Source organism: Lates calcarifer, linkage group LG4 (genome assembly GCF_001640805.2).
Source record: "Lates calcarifer isolate ASB-BC8 linkage group LG4, TLL_Latcal_v3, whole genome shotgun sequence".
Classification (NCBI taxonomy): Eukaryota; Metazoa; Chordata; class Actinopteri; family Centropomidae; genus Lates; species Lates calcarifer.
In genome coordinates, this window is record NC_066836.1 from 1,691,234 (window position 1) to 1,710,339 (window position 19,106).

General features: G+C 40.3%; 1 protein-coding gene across 1 annotated transcript in view; it reads left to right on the forward strand.

The window, feature by feature from the left end:
* The window catches only part of kcnq3 (potassium voltage-gated channel, KQT-like subfamily, member 3), an 87,971-nt gene extending 70,897 nt beyond the window's left edge, over positions 1–17,074 (forward strand). The window contains exons 7-16 of the mRNA XM_018674932.2: positions 161–271; positions 767–862; positions 1,031–1,125; positions 1,256–1,282; positions 5,201–5,400; positions 5,486–5,591; positions 6,823–6,954; positions 7,049–7,144; positions 7,400–7,487; positions 7,838–17,074. Of these exons, the coding sequence (XP_018530448.1) occupies positions 161–271; positions 767–862; positions 1,031–1,125; positions 1,256–1,282; positions 5,201–5,400; positions 5,486–5,591; positions 6,823–6,954; positions 7,049–7,144; positions 7,400–7,487; positions 7,838–8,548 (1,662 nt within the window). The 3' untranslated portion in view covers positions 8,549–17,074. The remainder of the gene's footprint in view (positions 1–160; positions 272–766; positions 863–1,030; positions 1,126–1,255; positions 1,283–5,200; positions 5,401–5,485; positions 5,592–6,822; positions 6,955–7,048; positions 7,145–7,399; positions 7,488–7,837) is intronic.
* Positions 17,075–19,106: the final 2,032 nt, after the last annotated feature.

Consider the following 19,106-nt stretch of genomic DNA (forward strand, 5'->3'; position numbering starts at 1 on the left):
GGTCAAAGGTTCACCGCAGACCTGCTGTACATTTCACACACAGACTGTAACACTGCCACTCCTCTATGCTACTGTTGAGGAACTAAATTTAAAGGTGTTTTCATTTAGAACTTATAAAATATTGGGAGTAAAGTGTGATCTGTGTTTGTCTCCTCTGCAGATCACTCTGACCACCATTGGTTATGGGGACAAAACCCCAAAGACCTGGGCTGGGAGACTGTTAGCCGGCACTTTTGCTCTGATCGGAGTTTCCTTCTTCGCTTTGCCTGCAGTGGGTACACTCTCCTGTACATTCTTCATCACTGCAGAACATACCACTGAATTACATGTTATCTGTCTTTATGAAGCTGAGAATGTAGAATTCACAATCAGTTTTTTTAGAACAGAGCATGTACAGTTTAAGAGATTAGCTTCAAAAGTCACAAGTAAGAACCTGGTGCAGTTTATCTCCACTTAGTGTTTAATTGCAACATTAACAAAGCACATTAAAGAACTTAGAGTTACACCATCTACACATACCACGGTACTGTCACAGCTCCTTTACACTGTGTAGTATTTTACCACCGAAGAAGTCAAAGTACTAGAAGCAGGACTAATAATTTCTAAATATAGCAGCAGGTGTTGAGCAGGATCGTAGTAGCAGCAGGATACCTGTCATCACAGATCAGACTCTACAGCTCCAGATGTTGAACCTTTTTCTGATGAACTGTGGAGGATAACCCTCCCTCGTGGTTTTCTGTGTTGTTGACTGGGTTTTTGGCTGCAGGGGATCCTGGGTTCAGGCTTGGCTCTGAAGGTCCAGGAGCAGCACAGACAGAAGCACTTTGAGAAGCGCAGACATCCAGCCGCCGGGCTCATCCAGGTGAGATGCTACCTGACATCAACTACAACCACCTGACATGGTCCGGTCTCTCTCTGGACTCCTACTGATTTAGCATTCGTCGAGGCCATTAAACCTGTAGATCTGATTTAATCATACAGTTGATATCAAGCTGCCCATTTGAACTCTTCTGTCTCTGTTCTGTTAAAGTCTGCCTGGCGATATTATTCCACTAATCCAATCAGGGAGGACCTCATTGCCACGTGGAGATTTTATGAAACAGTCATCTCTCTTCCCTGTTTCAGGTAAATAACACAAAATATAAAAAGAATCACATCACAGAGCCATGTGGCGCATATTCCTGTTTAACAGTCCTGAACATGAATTACAATCACATTAGTTAACTTTGTACTTTTTCTCTTTCCCCGTCCGAAGGAAGGATCACTTGGAGGCCATGGCGAGGTAGGTCACTGTTGTTTGATCCCCTGTACAGATACTGTAAATCACGCTGAGCTGTGGCCCGAGTATAGGACCTCTGATGGCGCTTTAATTAGCCTTACATGTTGGAAAGACTAATGAAGGTTTCCTAGAATACACCCCCCTCACCATCCACTTTTAAATAGCTTCCTATATTAATTCACAAGTCAAATAAATCTCTGGGCTAATGGCTGTGGTAAATATGTGAATCGTGATATAAAACGCCCACTCTTCCCGCTCTTTAATAGCACTGCCTTCCACATCAGCTACTTTGATGACATTCAGGCTGAGAGATTTTTTTAGAAACCTATTAAGGAGTCCATTAGTTATGTTTCAATTATGAATGACAGTTTAGATCAAGTAATTAGGGCTGGAGATGGGGTCTCTGGGTTTGATGATTTTTCTTTTTTGCTCCGTCGTGCAGAGGGATTTTAATGAGTCTCTACATCAAAACACGTCAAGAAAATCTCACAGGGGATGTAGGAGAAATCCTAATCTGGTGACCACTGACCTCAGAAAACTGAATACGTACTCTGATATTTTAAACATTTTATACATTTAGCTGGTGTTCTTCTCTGTTAATACTTCCTGACAGGACACAATCATTAAGTGTCATGTCTGCTGTTAACTTGTGTATTTGTTGAGTATTTAGAGAAGCCTGTAAAAAAAAACAGATGGGGAAATTAATTAATTTAGGAGTGAAAATGAAAACGGCACAGAAGGACTTTTTCATTTTGTAGAAATACCCTATAGAGGCAAGGGCTTAAATAGAGTGCAAGTCACATTAAGGCACCAGGTACAATGTGGAATCTTACATATGTCACTATACTGTATATACCAGACTCCTTTGACAAAAACAGTAATTTAACCAAGCAGAATGCAGGAGCTGCTGGAATGCCACTGCCTCCATCTGTTAGTGTGTTTGTGTCATTGTGTGGTACTTTTACTTATATAAAAAATCTGAATACTTTGTACAACACTGAATGTTACACAATTACACAATTACAAGGGCGATCGTTCCTTAGATTACATTTCAGCAGCTGCTGGTGGTGGCCAGGTGCACTGTTCGTGATCAATACAGCACTAATTTAAAGATTTTTGTACCTATCAATCATTTACAAATAAAATATAAAAAGCCCAGGTTCAAAAATACCAGAGGGTTCCTTTAATTTAATCTTTTCACAGCTTTAAACGTTGGCAGCAACGGCTCAGTGCATTTTTTCATTTGCATTCAGCCATAACAACCCATGTCAAATATGTACTGTCAGTTCCAGTCTGTATTGTCCGCAGCACTGTTGGTACGTGTGGTATTTTGTTAACTAATTACAGGCTGATTACAGAGGAGCGTTCTGCTCTGACGCCTCCTGGCCTCCGCTGAGCCGCCATGTTCAACGCGTAGGATTAAGTTACTGCTGCTAAAAGCTACTGAGCAGCAACAACATCAGCCCTGATACACGGGCTGATAGAGAGGAGGGGGATGGTCAGTTCACTTTAGGAATAGTGATTGTTTTATGGGCTGAACTTTCAGGGTCAGTTAAGCCAAATCATCCAAAAACATCTAGAGGTCTCTGTCTCTGCACTTAGTCTTGGTTTCATTTGTCCAGTTTTTGAGATATCTGTTTGTTTGAGATGTCTGCTTCCAACTTAAAACAGTACAGGGTGAGGTTAGTGAAGATAAAACTGAAAGGCTATCTGTAAACTAAAAACAGAGGTGAAAACAGTGGCAAAAAACCACAGTATTGTCTAGTTATTTATAGTGTCTAGCTTGAGGAGGATGGAGAAAAGTGGATAAATAATGGGAAAAGGAAGGAAAAAAGAAGTAAAAACATAACGGTGGGGTAAAAAGAGAAGAAGGAAGGAACAAAGATGTAGACAGATGGTGGAGAATGTAGAGGGAAACAAAGTTGGAGAGAGTTTAAAGTCCCCTGTAGGATCAGCGGCTGGGAAATTAGCAGTCTGACATTATCTTGTTGCTCTGAGCGAAGAGGTGGACGACGGCCAGAAACTACAACAGAGCTGCGATGTCCAACAAGAGGGCGATAAGCCACTTACTGTGTGTGTGTGTGTGTGTGTGTGTGTGTGTGTGTGTTTCCCAGCACTGTGTGATATTAGACCTTTTATCTGAGTTATCCAGCGGCACTGTGTGGTCTATTCAACACAACACTGAGAGAAAATTATATCCCATCTGAGAGTCAATTTTGTGTGAGTGTGTGTTTCTTCTTGTTTGTCTATCATTGTGAGGACCATGTTTGAGTTCTTTGGAGTGAGGACAGTAAGCAAAGTGAGGTCCGTCAGTAGGTTTTTTTTTTTTTTAACAGTGCAAAACATACCATGAAAATAGAAATACCTTCAATTTACATGTAAAAAAAACATTTACATGTTATTGTTGACACTTTCAAGTTGATGATTCAACTACAGTATAGGGTTATTTTAGAGTGTATTGGATTGGATTGGATAGTGTTAGAGGTTATGTGTAATATTTTATCCACAAAATATATAAGTAAAAATACAAGTTAGGAATAGGATAAAGCTGGTTTTATTCTGCTGTGTGTTTAGTGTTTTAGATCATCTAGATAAACTGTCGGTTTGTTTCCAACCAATCTGATCATCCCAAGTTAACACCAAGATAAAACAGAATTGTCCTTTATTATTGTCAATGCAGGTTAGTGCAGGTATAGTAAACCAAAATGTGTGTGTGTTTCTTGGGAAGTCAGAGCTGTGGGAGATAAGGAGCATTCACTTTTTCCTGGTGTGTTGCCTCATTTACACAGAGCCACAGGATAATCACATCTAATTTTCTGCTCTTTATTCTGCAGAGGAGCACTCAGAAAGAGATTCTCTCTTCCTTTAAAGCTTCCTATTCTGCGGCCTCTCAGCGCTGTAATCTGCTGTCCCTATTCTGCCCCAAGGCAACATAGAGACTCATATTGTGTGTCTGCTGTGGGAGCAAAGTCGCTGAGAACGCTCCACGTTTCAGAGGCCTTGTTCGGGCAGTTGTCGGCTCCGGTTACCCCGCCTCTCTGCCTCTTCCAAGGCACACAGGAGTCTTATTTTACCCAGGGAGCTCTGGTCTTTGTGCTGCCAAATATTGTCAGCCATTGGACAATAAAGGAGACCAATCTCCTCGCAGCTCTTTGAGGCTTCCTTCTGCCAGGAGAGCAGCATTGTTACGTTGAGGCAGCAGACCATGAAGACTTTAACTCCACTGTGAGAGGAAAGTCAGGAGCAAGGAAAGTTGGAGCTGAAACTATGAGACGGGTGATTCCTGTAGAAGACACTGATAGTTTTTTGTTGAGAGATTGTTGGTTTAAGACTGTTCAGGCCCAGAAAGACGCACAATCACAGTAAAGGTGCAGCTATAATCCAAAAATATATTACATTAAGTGTCTGCATAAGCAGACGTGTTCATCAATGCATACGGACCATACATATAGTCAGGATGGTCATAAATCTTGAGCTGTACGTGGATGGTCTGTGATGACCATCAACAACTGACTAAATTTACATCAAGCAAACCTTGGTGGACTCGTCTTCTCTTACTGTAGCTCAGTTATAACCAAGACTAATGAGTTTTAGAGAAAGAAGTGAGCTGGCCACTGGTGAAAAGTAGCTTCCGTTTCAGAGAAATAGTCATGGCTGATTGGTGTGTTTGTGTGGAGATTCTCAAATTCTAAATTTGGTAACCAGGGAAAGGCAGGGGTGAAATAATGTGATTAAGATTATGTTATATGATTGAAAGCTCCAGAACAGCAGCTAAATGGACCTTGAGCTGAGACTGAGACAAACCTTAGCCACTGAAGAAATTGCATCCTGAGACTTTAGTTTGAACATTCAGTCGAGCAGTTGGCCCAGTCACATCATATGACTTCATCATGACGTCTTCTCTCTTCTCACCCATTTCAGCCAAAAACTGAGTTTACTGGAGCGCGTTCGCCTTCCCAATGCCAGACCATCAGTTGGGATGGGAAAGAAGCTCATAGGTAACGCCGACTCCATCGAGGAAAGTCCCTCTAAGGAGCCCAAACCTGCTGGCTTCAGTAACCGGGAACGCTTCCGCACCGCCTTCCGCATGAAGGCCTACACACTCCGCCAGAGCTCTGAAGGTACAAAGCTCATGAAAACAAAAGGAAGGTTTTAGTTCATGTCCAAACAGTGAGATGGTTATTAACCGTCTTTGGTCTCTGCCAGATGCTGGAGCTCTGGCAGATCCAGCCTTAGAGGAGCGGGGCTTCCCTCCAGACATCCTCCTGGAGGAGATGATCCCCACACTGAAACTGGTCATCAGGGCGGTCAGGTCAGGAACTTTAAATGTTCATTTCATGATGGTCGATGGTCGTTCAGAGTCACAATGAAACAGCATTTCTAATCCTAACAAACAAAGGAACGGGACAGAAAGTAAAACTTTCTGTTGGAGGCAATTGGTTATTTAAATCAAAAATATCTGATCAGAGGTTTAATACTGAGCCCCAGTCTTTGTGAAGGTCAACAGTGTGTGAGTGGCAGAAACCAGAGAGTGTAGGGAGGACTCACACATGCTGACAGTGTGCTGGTGAATCCATAGGCCACACAGCTGACATAATGCAGGAATTCAATCTAGCGCGAGGGCCTGTGAGATGAGTGATTAACCCTGTGAAAGTGCTGCTTCCTCCCACACCATTATTTCAGGGCTGAATGGGTCTCTGAATGGGATGCTCAGACCTGAGGGGTTTTAGTTTCAGCACCTAAGACATTTTCCAGCAAAGACTGAAGCTTGAGGAGTCAGGTTCAAGTCAGCTCTGTAGGACAAAAGAAGGAGCTCAGTGAGTGGCAGCCTGGCCTCAACATCGAGAGGCTCTCAGAGAACGGAAAGATGTTGGGTTTGATCACAGATTCAAACATGGAAAGTATCAAGTATTCCTGAGCAGGACAGTGAACCCTCACTTTACCTTTAATAATTGCTGTTTGACAAACATCTGACAGATAGCAGATGTAGGATTCATGTATCTCAGGATCTTGCTTATGGGTGAAGGTATGATGGAGCGTGAGATTGGCAGGTTGATTGTAACAGACCATTGCAGTCTCTATTTTTCAGTTGAGCTATGCTCCAACCCTGAGCTGTGATCATGAGTTTTGGGTAATGAAGCAGCTGAAATGGGTGTCCTTCGCAGAGTGGGTGAACTCGCCCCTTTGAGATAGGCTGAGGAATTCAGACATCCAGGCGGAGCTTGGATTGGAACTGCTGCTCCTTTGTGTCTACAGGAGTCAGTAAAGGTGGTTCAGACAACTTATTTGGATGTCTCCTGGTTGAGACCATAGCAGACATAACCAATCTGGTCTGGGAACACCTTGGGATCTCCCAGGACTAGCTGATGGATGTGGCTAGAGAGAGTCTGGGTTATCTTTAGCTGCTGCCACTACAAACAATAAGGATGATCAGTCACAAAATGGACAGATAGACTGATGTTTTTACTGTGCTATAGATCAAACAATAAGACATCATTCACTTTAATGTCCTAACTGTCGCATTCAAACTCTTTGTCTGACAGGATCATGCAATTCCTCTTGAACAAGAAGCGGTTTAAGGAAACTCTGAGGCCTTATGATGTCAAAGACGTGATCGAGCAGTACTCTGCTGGACACCTGGACATGCTCTGTAGAATTAAATACCTCCAGACAAGGTCAGCAACAACATTACAGACAAGGGGAGTCTGTCTGAGTCAAGTAAATATCTCCTCCTCTTCCTCATGCTCGCCCTGTTTCTCTTCCTTTAAGGATCGACATGATTCTTGCCCCTGGACCCCCCCTCACTCCGAAAAACAAGAAAACTCAGAAAACGCCTTTTGCCTACCCGCCCAATCAGTCGCCCAGGTACTGTCACACTGTTATACATAATCAATCAACAAGACAATGTTAAAAACTGTATTCTAATATCGAGTTGATTTTCATTGCAGTGTCACATATAACTATGAATTTATCTTGGTCACATCTCCATCTTGTTGTTCTTATCGTGTAGTATTTATATATTTTATTAAACACCTATGCTCCAGTGAATCTTTTGTTAATTTCTCTCCTAACAAATGTCAAATGTGCAGTCCACATCTACTCAGTGTCCCTGTGTTCCAGGCATGAGTCCTACCTAGCCAAAGCTGCCTCCATGCCAGATGCCGAAGACCAAAGCATGATGGGTAGATTTGTCAGGGTGGAGAGACAGGTGAGGATTAGAATTGCAAAGCACCTTTTGAGATACTTAAATATGACTGATAATGATGTGAAAAAATTGTACCTGAACCAAAAACGGACGTTTGACTTTCTTACTTGAAAGTGATATATCTGTATCTTGTCATCTTCGGTACAGGTGCAAACCCAATAGACTGGGTGCCACACAATGTTCAGTACAGTACAAACTGCACTTTCAGAGGTTAATTTTTTTGTCCAACTTTTGATTTTTAATGGTACAGAAAGCTAAAGAGTCCAGAATGGGGATAGGTGTGGTATTAGTTGTGCTGTACAACCCTCAAGGAGCTTCCAACAACTGCTGGTGTAAATGTGTCTCTGTCTCAGGTGGAGGACATGGAGAAGAAGTTGGACTTCCTGGTGGACATGCACATCCAGCACACTGAGCACCTGCAGGTGGACTCTGCCGGCGCCGCCCACATGACTCTGGAGACCTGCGATCCCACAGGGAACGGTGAGATCAGACGGGTTTTCTTCAACTACGCCGAGGCATTCCCACACATGTCGTACCAGGTGCCTGTTAGCAAGGTGAATCCATATTATGGCAGAGGTGGAAGAGGAGGCGGAGAGGGAGTGGGGTTAGGAGGAGGAGCAGGCCGTATACCTCCAGATCATCAACCACCGCCGTCGCACCTTTACCAACCCCATCCTCCAGCTGCCATCCCCACATACACCGAGCGTCCCACAGTGTTGCCCATCAGCTCCCTGCAGGACTTGTCAGTGGGGCTGGGCAGGACCACAGGGGGGCGGGGGCCCGACTCGCCTCTCTCCATGTTATCGGTGAACCACGAGGAGCTGGAGCGCTCGCCCAGTGGGTTCAGCATCTCTGGGGAGCGGGAGGGGGAGGAAGGGGAGGACCTGTCCATGGGGGCCAGGGTGGCAACTGGGGACGCCAGCTGGACGAGACCCAGACCGAGCTACCTGGCGGAGGGGGAGACGGACACGGACACGGACCCCTTCACACCCAGTGGGGGGCCTCTACCACTCTCCTCCACGGGGGAGGGATTTGGCGACGCTGTGTGGAACACGCCACCCTGAGGTGTTTGTACGACCGCACAGAAATCCACGACTCTGAGTTAAGACCTTAAATCCAACCCATGCCTCTAAACCCAAATCAGTTTGGGTCAAAGCCACATCTCTGGACTGAACCATTTGGAGTAAAGGTGGGTCTGATCCGCCTTGATGTTGCGAGGTCATGAGAAAGGTCATCAACATTCAGAGGCCACTGCCGATCTCATCAACCGACCGTCGTCCAGACAGAGAGCCACGGCATCGAGACTGCCCAGAGCAAAAGGGAAACCAGACCGTTTGTAAAGTAAAACTCTGTACAGCGCACTCTTCGCAAAAATTTAGCTGAAATAAAAAAGAACATTAATATACATACTATATACACCCAAAAGCTTTATCGCTGCAAAGCCAACCGCACTGCATGTAACGCATGCGATTTTTAGTGTAGACACTGCAAAGTTCAGGATATCAGGAAAGGGAAAAAGAGATTGAATGGATACATATACTTGCTATGCCATTTTGTAACACTTATTTTTTTATATGAATACATTTTCATTGTTTTTTGCATGGTTTGCATGATAATGCACCATTCTAGGGGTGATGGTTGGAGGGTGATACTGGAACCAAAAGTCTCCTGTCTCTTTGTTTTGTATGTTGTTTGGTGAGTGCGTTTCTGGGTGTGTGTTTGTGTCAGTTTGTGTGTGTGTGAGAGAGGTTTTGAATGCGAGAGAGAAAGAGGGGGACTTGGGTAACAAAACACTGGTTAGTTGCTGGCAGTCGTGTTTCACCATTTCTTCTTTTCTCACGTTTTGCTGTAAATTCTTTGAGGATCATTATTTCTGATCCCATCACTTTGTTTTCACACCACTGTGCTCTTCAGTTGTATGTCACCATGTTATACATACAAACTTTCCACTTGAAAAAAGAAAAAGAAAAAAGAAAACTGAAACAGAATTTGAAACACTAAATCTCTGCTGCTTTGTTGGCACATGAATTCAGGGATATAAACCACCTGCATGTCTTTAATTTACAAAGGTTTCTGAGCATCTTGAAGGCTGAATTCAGTTTATCGCTGCTTGAGTACGATTTTACCTGATGATCAAATGATTTTTATTATCCAGGCAAAACAGTGGCTAAAATAACAAACTTGAATATAGTCATAAAACCACAATACATAATTCAAACTTGACCCAAACCAGCTGAATCACTATGACTTAGATAGAATAAGTCCTGTATAGTACTGAAAACACATGTACCCTGAGGCTGCATTTATGTTCTGCAGCTCAAAGTCTTCTAGTTCTACCACAGATCGAATGTTTTAACAGTATTTTGATTGAGTATTACCTGAGGTCCAGTAGAGACCATCAGTGGTTTTAATTTCCCACATTGAGTCTGAAATCTGTAAAATACAAATTAAGGCAGAAAACTTTGACCCTGTACCTTGCAAAGTTTACTTTTCCAGTATTACCAATATAAATTCCTTTGATTTGAAGAGTGAATCCCTAAATCAGCCCAGGTAACTATAGTTCTGTTGAAGTGGGGGTGCAAAATAATGAAATTAAAAGAACATGTACTAATAAATCCCTCATCTAAAACCTTTCAGTAAATGTGGCCAGGATCCAGTGTTTCCATATTGTATTTGCCACAGCCCGATACTAATGTCAGACATCTTATCAGTCAGTGATAAACATTCAGTTATGAGTAAAATATGTTCATAAATTAGCAGGAAAGCAGCAGGAAGGTATCCTAAAGACTACAAAAAATTATTTATAGTCATAGTAAAAAAAAAAAAAAGGAACTTCATAATGTGTCATTTTTTATCTAAATTTCTTCTCAACACACACAGACAACTGTATTGTCCACTGCTGCACTGTGAGTGACTTGAATGTCCAGTTACGAACACAAACTCACACACTGAAAGCAACGGCACCGCCCACACTGAAAAGACTGGAGTGACATGTAGAAATAATAGCGATTGGCTGCGAAGGTGGATTTTTCTGATGTCGGTTGAGCGTTGAAACATTTGTTAAAAAGCAACACAACTTACTGCAACAACAACAACAACAAAAAAGCTTTACAGAAGATCACATATAGGCCTGAACAGCATTTACTACTTTAGATTTAGGACGACACTGATACTGAATGTAATCTCTGACAAACAACTATATTTACACACCTGAATTATTACACAATTATAGCATGTTCAAGCACCTTCAGAGTCTGGTGAGTTTTACAGAGGGGCCTCCACACCGGGCTTCAACAGGAAGTTTAAATGCTTCTGTTACATGTCTGTTACATGTATTCCTCCTTGGTGTCCACACCAGGTGAACACAGTTATTAAAGTATGAATATGAGCGTCACCAGTCTTGACTTCAACATTTTAATACCCATCATCATCAGGATACACCACTTCTATATTTATCAGCATTGACATAAATCAACAATCCAAAAAACAATGACTTTGTTAGTGTGTTTGTTAGAATTGTTAAAAGGGAGGAGGGAGTGGATTTTTACCATATATACATATATTTTATTAGAAATGACCTGACTGGGGCGCCCCCATAACCGAATGGTTGGGGCGCCTACCACATGGGCCTATGTTCCCTGAGAAGCTGGTCCCCAGATCGACTCCCAGTCTGGCTGGATCTTTACTGCGTGTCATTCCCCTGCTCTCTCTCCCTGTTTCCTGTCTCCTCTCCACTGTCCTGTCCATTAAAGGCAAAAAAGCCCCCAAAAAAAAAACTTAAAAAAAAAAAAAAAAAGACCTGCCTGTAGGTGACAAACTCCACCCACCTGGTGTGCCAAGGAAGTTAAAAGAAGCGCTACAACTTTGTTTACAGATCCAAAGAGAAAGCCTGGTGTGGAAGCTGCCATCTGAAAAATTAGCAAGGTGAACCAAACACTTATTTACTTACTTATATTGTTATTATTATCTATTTAACTAATTGTATTACAGTTACTATTATTACTTACAGTATCTTCTGCTACTGAAACCCATCCAATTATATAATTTACAATGAATTAACTTGCAATGAAGACACCGTCACCACATATAGATATAAAGATTATGACACGATGATATATCCCTGTAGACGTTCATTCATTGTGCCTCTGAAGCAAGAAGCATCGTTCAGAATGACTCCACATCGTCATTCTGTATTTAGTGTTTCAGTGCCACTTCATCTCACAACACAACAAACACACCACACAGGATTTATGAATGTGAACTCTGTTTCCTTTTGTAGTGGTTTGTCTTTTTTGAAACTAGCACACAGTACAGTCTTGCTTTTGTAAAATACCGTTTTTGTAGCTTTGTGATGCTTTTGGCTCATCCACTGAATTCAGACATGATTTCAGCTGCACAGAAATGTAAAGGTTGTAATGTTTCACTTCTCCTTTGTATATTCCTTTTGATCAGCTTTACTTTTACTACGTTTGACTAGTTTATCTGTTCTATCAGTGGAGTTGAAGTTTAATGTCTCAACATCAGAAAGAACTCACTCTCCAAATTCACCAGTGTTTTTGTTGCCTTGCACATCAAGTTACGTTTACAGTAACTCTTAATGTGAGTTACTGTACAGTTACATTGCTTCCATTCAAAATTTCTACTCTTATTGCTTCCTTCCTAAATTTACAGACATTTATCAGTTTAAGAAAATCACTGGAAATAAGTATTTGACAATATTCACATATTTACAAAGGCAAATTACTGTTAAAACTAACATTTTAATATTTTGTAAACTGTTGAATAAATTGTCTTCCACGACACAAAGACACTGGAAAAAAGTGATGCTAGCAAACACAGCTGACTTAAAGTCATGAAGTGGAAATATTTTTCAGATTACATTTTATCACACACATAAACCTGAAATTACTTCTCTCAGGAATTTGCCATGATTATTTCATGTACACAGAACAACAGCACACACTGCGTCTCAATTTAACAAGCTATTTTGAACATTTTACCTGTTTCCAATTCAAATCATCAAACGTGTTTTATTGTTTTAAAAAATGCTTTCTCGATGTACATGCCATTTCCCAGAACAAGGGATAACAAACTTAATCACCTCAGTTTTTAAGACGAGTGTGAGATGAGTACGCACAAGCCATTCCCTCAGTATTTCAAAAGCAGTGCTAGCATTACTTTTTACAGTAAAAAATAAATCCAATTAAATTTAATTTCCTGTTGTCGTGGGTTTTGTGAATTAAATGACATTTTGTGTATTATGCATAAATGTGCCCAAACATGATATTGTATTGTTTCGCGTTGAAGGCTTTGTGCTATTTGTAGCCATGTTATTCTAAATTCTGTTTTGCACATTTTCTTCATTGACCTCCTTTTATCAAACCTCTCCAGTACAAGCAGAAAGTAAACTGGTAAAGTGACAGAAATTCATTTGCAAATTTTATTTGGTCATCATAACTCACTTTGCCAGTTGTTAGACAGATCAGAGTAAAGTTTTTGGCTTTTTGGTCACTTTACTGAAAATCTGACTCGAGATTATTCTGTGTCTCTGGTCTGTCTTTACTACACAATATATTAAGTACTTGAAGCTGATCGGATTTATTCTGAAGATAAGAATATGAAAGAATATGAAGATTCAAAGGAGCAAATTGTCTTTGAATTCTAGAAGAAACATTGTGAGTTTAGCATCAAACTTCATTCCTTTACTCACCACGAGCAACACCAAAGTATTGCTCCTAGCTCTATCACTTCTTTTCTTCTACTGAAGTTAGCATGCTAATCGGCTAGTCCCAACCCGTCCAGCCTGTCTCATTATTTTCTAATAGTAACTCACTGTAGCATCCGGTCTTCCCTGAAGAAGTAGCGCTGCTCAGAGGAAGTAGTCTAACCTCTTATGTTGTAAACGCAACACTCGCCGAAGCTTCTGACCTTTACCACTACCCTTTCCCAGCAAGAAACCATGAAAATTACAAATACCCCCTTTAAAACATAAAATGGAAAACAATCAAAATATGCAGTGAAAAGAATACACTTTCTCCTCCAAGGAAATGTAGTTTGTTTTGTCCGTAAAAAACAAACAGGTAGCTAAAATATCTATCTATTTGGTTAATCATTGAGAATTTCTTTGCCTACTTTTTTACTTTGTCTTCTATTTGGTCCAGGGTAGGTAGTTTAAATTGGTATTATCAAAGGTTGTTCTCTTGAACTTGCTTCCAAAGGTTTTATGTAGGGACCCAACAGATTCAATAATGAAGTCTTTGTGGAGCCAGAGAACCAAAACGTGGTAGTAGAGCTGATGACTTGATGTTGATTCTCAGTGGGATCAGCACTATGAATTTACACAGACTAAATTTATTAAATAGTTACTTCAGTTTGCTGCTCATTTATCATAATACCACTTGGATTAAACTGACAACAGACTGATTTTTGGTGCCAAACCTCTAGTTACATATTCAGTAAGGTGACCAATGGACAGAATCCAGTGTAGCTGTTTACACCATGTTGTAATCTGATTCTGTGCACTGACCCAGGAGCCACTCTGAATGATTTTTGGATGAATCTGGGTGAACACATACACTCATTACTCCTCTCTTTGCCTTGTAAATCAATACTTTGTTTCCCAGGCTTGTTGAAGAGGTTTTTAATCAGCAGATGAGGTCACTGGAGGATTTAAACATTTGCTGCAGTAATTACTCTACTGATAGCTTTGTTGTTGTATTTTTCAGTCAGTTCTGTGAGATACACTGATATGATTTGTTAAGCGAGCGAGATGTCAAAGCTCAGAAACTGAATGAAGAGTAACTCAGATGTCTTCAATGTCCATGTGATAACATATAAGTGAGTAGACACCACAGAAAATATTGTACAAACATGATTGGCACTTCATCCATTCTTGTTTGACCCTTCAAAGTAAGACGCACACAGTTTAGTCTTGTTTATAAGAAAGAACCCTTTAAGTGTTAATTTGACAATCTGCATTTTGCTGTTTTTCTTCATGTCTTCGGCCAGTTCAAAATTTTGAGTATTTTCCAAAACACAGAATCTGTTCTACTTATATACAAATGTAGTTTCCCATTTTTACATTTCCTAGCATTTTGATATTCTTTGGTTTGAATTGTAAGAGGTGATAAGGAATTCATTGTAAATGGAGACAGAGAGATTATTTCTAATGGATTACTTTTGGAACTGGCCTTCATATTGTCCCCAGTGGTGTTTCCTCTCCTTCCAGTACTATGTTAGGTGGTCATTTTTAACCTCGGCGTAACCTTCACCCATGGTTTGGTCAGTTGTATGTCTTGTCATGGTTACGGTGCTAACCCGGTTCTTTAATACTTAAATGTAAGGCTCCGTTTTTAAAAGTACACTCCCTGATTTGATTAAAGTGGCAAAGTGAGCTTCTAGTTGTTTGAAATACAACTAAATTGTGTTGAGTTGCAATGAAATTTCTGCCGTGTTGGCTCAGTTTTGGGGTTTTACATTAAAATCAGGGAGTGTGTCTTTTACCTCTGGTGCCAGTACTCATTGAGCTTCGGAGGGACAGCCTCACAAAGCTGCAATATTGAGTTAACATCTTCAATCGATAGAGACTGTCCCTGAAGTGGTGACTTCACCCCTGGTGACTGAACATAGGGGAAACACTGGCTCAGAGTTGTAGTTGTTGTAGCAGCCATTCACACTTTTTATCCTTCTGCAGTTCTCCTCTGAATGTAGAAATAACACTCGAGAAGTTCGGAAACGCAGCAGTTGTCTAGAAAAATCTGCAGGAAAATAACTAAAGGCTAAATACACTTATTTCACTCCTGCAGGCAGTATCACACGTCAGTGCTACTTTTTAAAAACCTAACTTTTCTACATGGCTTAAATCTAAATCTTTCCCCCACCTCTCAAAGCCATAATCTAGTCCTTGAATCATGTCAAAACGAGCATTTTCAACACCTTTCTGCCCTCTCTCATGTTAACTCACGTGTGTGAACACTTTACATGTGTGTCACTTATTTAATTCTGTGTGTGTGAAGTCGTCTGTCTGTGCATCAATTCTGGTTGAAAAGGAGCACTTTATGGCATCTGTGTAGTCAAGAGGGCAATAGTGCTTGCTGTGATTATTCTGTTGAGTATGGTTGTATTCACTGTAACTGCATACCAAGCAATGCACTGATTGACACATTCTACATAACCTGTAATTTTATGGACATTTTGATTGCTACAAATTATTTGTGCCTTGGCCTTCTACAGTGCAGTTCTTTTCAATGTCATTTTTTTAAGATTCTGGTCATGCTTTTCTTGCTATGGCTGTCAAAACACAGCTGTTGGTAATATCTGTGTGGAAGGCTGCATTTACACAGATGAAAAAACACTATACTGGCTCAGAGTCTTTGAGATACGCTAGGCTAAACCCATCCTGGACTTGTCTCTCTGATGAAACACACACATTTTAAAAAAGGTGGATAGTGTCCACATCCAATGATCTTAACTGCAGGACAAAAACAGCAGCAAAGGAAGAGAAGAAGCAGTTTGCGATATGAAATCAGTGAGCTCTCATGGTTTTTCATGTTTGCTGGATGAAGATCTTAAAAGTTGAAACTTTGCATAAATAAAAACTCTGGAGTCTGCAGATTATATTGTGCAGACAGCCTCAGCAGTACGTTTCCAAAAATATTAGCATGTATCCTAGCTTAAAAAGTTCCTCACCACAAAGTCCTCAGTAAACAGACTTTGGTTATAGTTAAATCTTTCAGCAAACACAGCTGGTGCCATGATACGAGGTCTACAGGAGAACTAAGACATCTGGAAAAGCTTGTTGTGGTGAATCTTTATCGAGTCAGTTACCATGAACAAAATGTTAGCTAGCTGCTGTAACTAGCCAGCAGTCTCCGTGATCAAAGCCAACACTGTTGGCCTGTTGTTAACATCTGAAAGTTAGCTTCTGCTAGCTTAATAAACTGTTGGTTTTCCTCTATATGATTTCACACTCTTTGTGTTTATAGAGAGCCGATGTCTTGAACTCATCTCAGGCTAGTCCTGTGTAGAGATGCAGACACTAATGGAAGAGCTAGTTTTTGTAACTCCGTGAATTCTAGTTTCTGTCATTTAGTTTTCTCCTCGGGTTTAAAATCCTTAAAATAAATGATGGTCTCAGCTTTTGGTTTCTTTGCAAACAAACAAACAAAAACACCAACACAGCTCACTGTCCATTCATAGCTTGATGCTTAACTTGCCTCAGTCTGTCAAGACAGTGACATTTAAACCACAAAAGTCTTGGTAAGTGTTTGTTAAAGCCTCTGAAAACATTCAATGAACAATGACATTCGCTTATTAAAAGATATACTTCCTCCCCTGTCAAGATAAGAAGTGTTTACTGCATCACATGCTGGGTGATTTTCAGATTTTTGCATTAAAACAAATGTTAGTTTTTGAATGAGGTTTTCCAGTTTTGCCTCAGCTCTTTGTACGGTGGGAAGCTGCTTGAAAAATGTGCCAAAAAACTGTAAACTGTGTTTAACAGCAACTTTAAAATGCCTGATACTATCATTGAACCCTGCACAACATCAGAAAATAGCACAATAGCACAGTTTTCTTCTTACAGGACAAAACAGGAACATGAAAAGAGAGATGTTGAGAATCAGATTTGATAGATTCTTGTGTAAATGCAGACACTACGCTTTGAGAAACAAAATCTGCAGAACCAACAGAAGGTGTCTTTATAAACGTGGAGACAGACAGACAGATATTACTGACAGCCTTGTGTGAGTTAACTGACAGCAGCTTTTTTTTGGGTCAGAAACAGTTTTGTTGTTCTTAAGTTTCATTTAAGGGAAGTTTGGACAACTTTACACTAGTGGCCTTCAGAGCTGTGCATCATTTTTCTCATTCCAGTTTGAAAAAAATAAAATAAACTTGCCATTTCTATTCTGTATTAGACCACTTTTAATATTTTGTTTTGATGATATAATATGCAAATGTATTCTTACTTGATTTTTTTATTTTTTGTCTTTTCAATTGCACCAGTTATTAATAAAGTATCGAATTGAAAATTGTACGAGTGGACGTTGTATGAAGGCGAATGATATGAATATTAGATGAACTGTCCTTAATCCTCAGAGAGTGAAGACTGCGCCAGTTGGTTCATTACTCCTCAGTTCATTTTATTTCTTTCCTGTTATAATTATTAGCTAAAAGTCGGAGTGTCTTTTCCCGGGGGGCAGCTGTTCCCAGGCCCTCAGCAGCCCTGTTTCCTCCTCTGCCAATTACCGCTGTGTGCCTGAATGTGACTGCCAAGGCGTCCAAAGTGCCCACCAATCCCTTGTCATTAAGGACTCGAATTCACTCCTCTTATTCACTGATCTTCCCCACGGCTCGTATGTCACTCCAGCGGCTTATTACAGCCATTTACCTACACTGCAAAAAGTGTCCTCCTCCACAGGAAAGACTCGGAGTTAAATTCTCTCCTAAAATAACTTTAAAGTTCTGTCCTAGCTCTGACCTGTCCATGTAAATAAAAACACTTCAATTTGTTAATAATTAACGGGACAGTTGATTTCAGGCTAAATAATAGTTGTAACCACAATTATCACTTTATGGTTTAACTCTGAAAAACAAAATGCACAAGTTAAATGAAAATGAATGGATTTAAGTTGTAAAATCAAAAGTTCCAAATCAAACATCAGCTGAACTATAAAGAGAGCACAGTTTACATAAAACAAAGGCCTGAGAACCTTCTACTTCTCTACTTAGAATATTTACAATATTTATTTTTAGACTTTAAATAAGTCTTTCAATGATGTGTAGAAATGTGTGATGTAATCTATTACATTGACTGATTGATTGATTATTCTTTGATTAAAGTACAGTACACAAATGTGCATCCAAGAGTAAAATTCATCAGGATATTGTAAGAAAGTCACATGACTTATTTAAATTTTGGTCCTGAGGCAGTGACATGACATGCTATTTATATCATACACCCGATAATAACATCAAAATTCTACAACTTCAGACACCAGACAAATAAAAGATCTTTCACTTTGCTAACTTACTCAGCATTGATTTTTTTTTTAAACAACTCAGAGAATTAACAGATTTAAATTTGTTTGGGATTTTATTCCATTCCTCCCTCTACTTTGTTTTTTAGATTGGGTTGTTTCAGGTTAAATACACCAGGCTTCATATTCAGGCCAACAAACTGACAATAAAAAAATATGGACTGTTAGTCAGCGGTGAAGAAAACCTTTTCCACTGCCCATTTATGGGAAAAATGTTTAGTTGATGCAAAAGTCTAAAGTCCTTTTAAATGATTTTTAAAAATCATATTTAGGGACTTTAGGGTCTCCATAAAAACACACAATTTGTGATGCAACAGAAAACACTCAAATCACTGACACTAAAATAAGTTTGATGTTACATTTGCCCATTGGACCTCAGAGGTCCAACAGCTCTTTTAACAAATCCGTTCTCAGTGGTTGGAGACAGGGAAGGAAGAAGACGGGCCGTTTACCTGTGGTCAGGTGTCTCTGATTGGATTGGACCGGAGCTTCCAGTTGAAGTCGGAAGTCGGAATTTCCGAGGTCCAAGTCGGAAATTTCAAATGCGAACGACCCCTGACGTCAGATTTTCAACTCGGAAAGT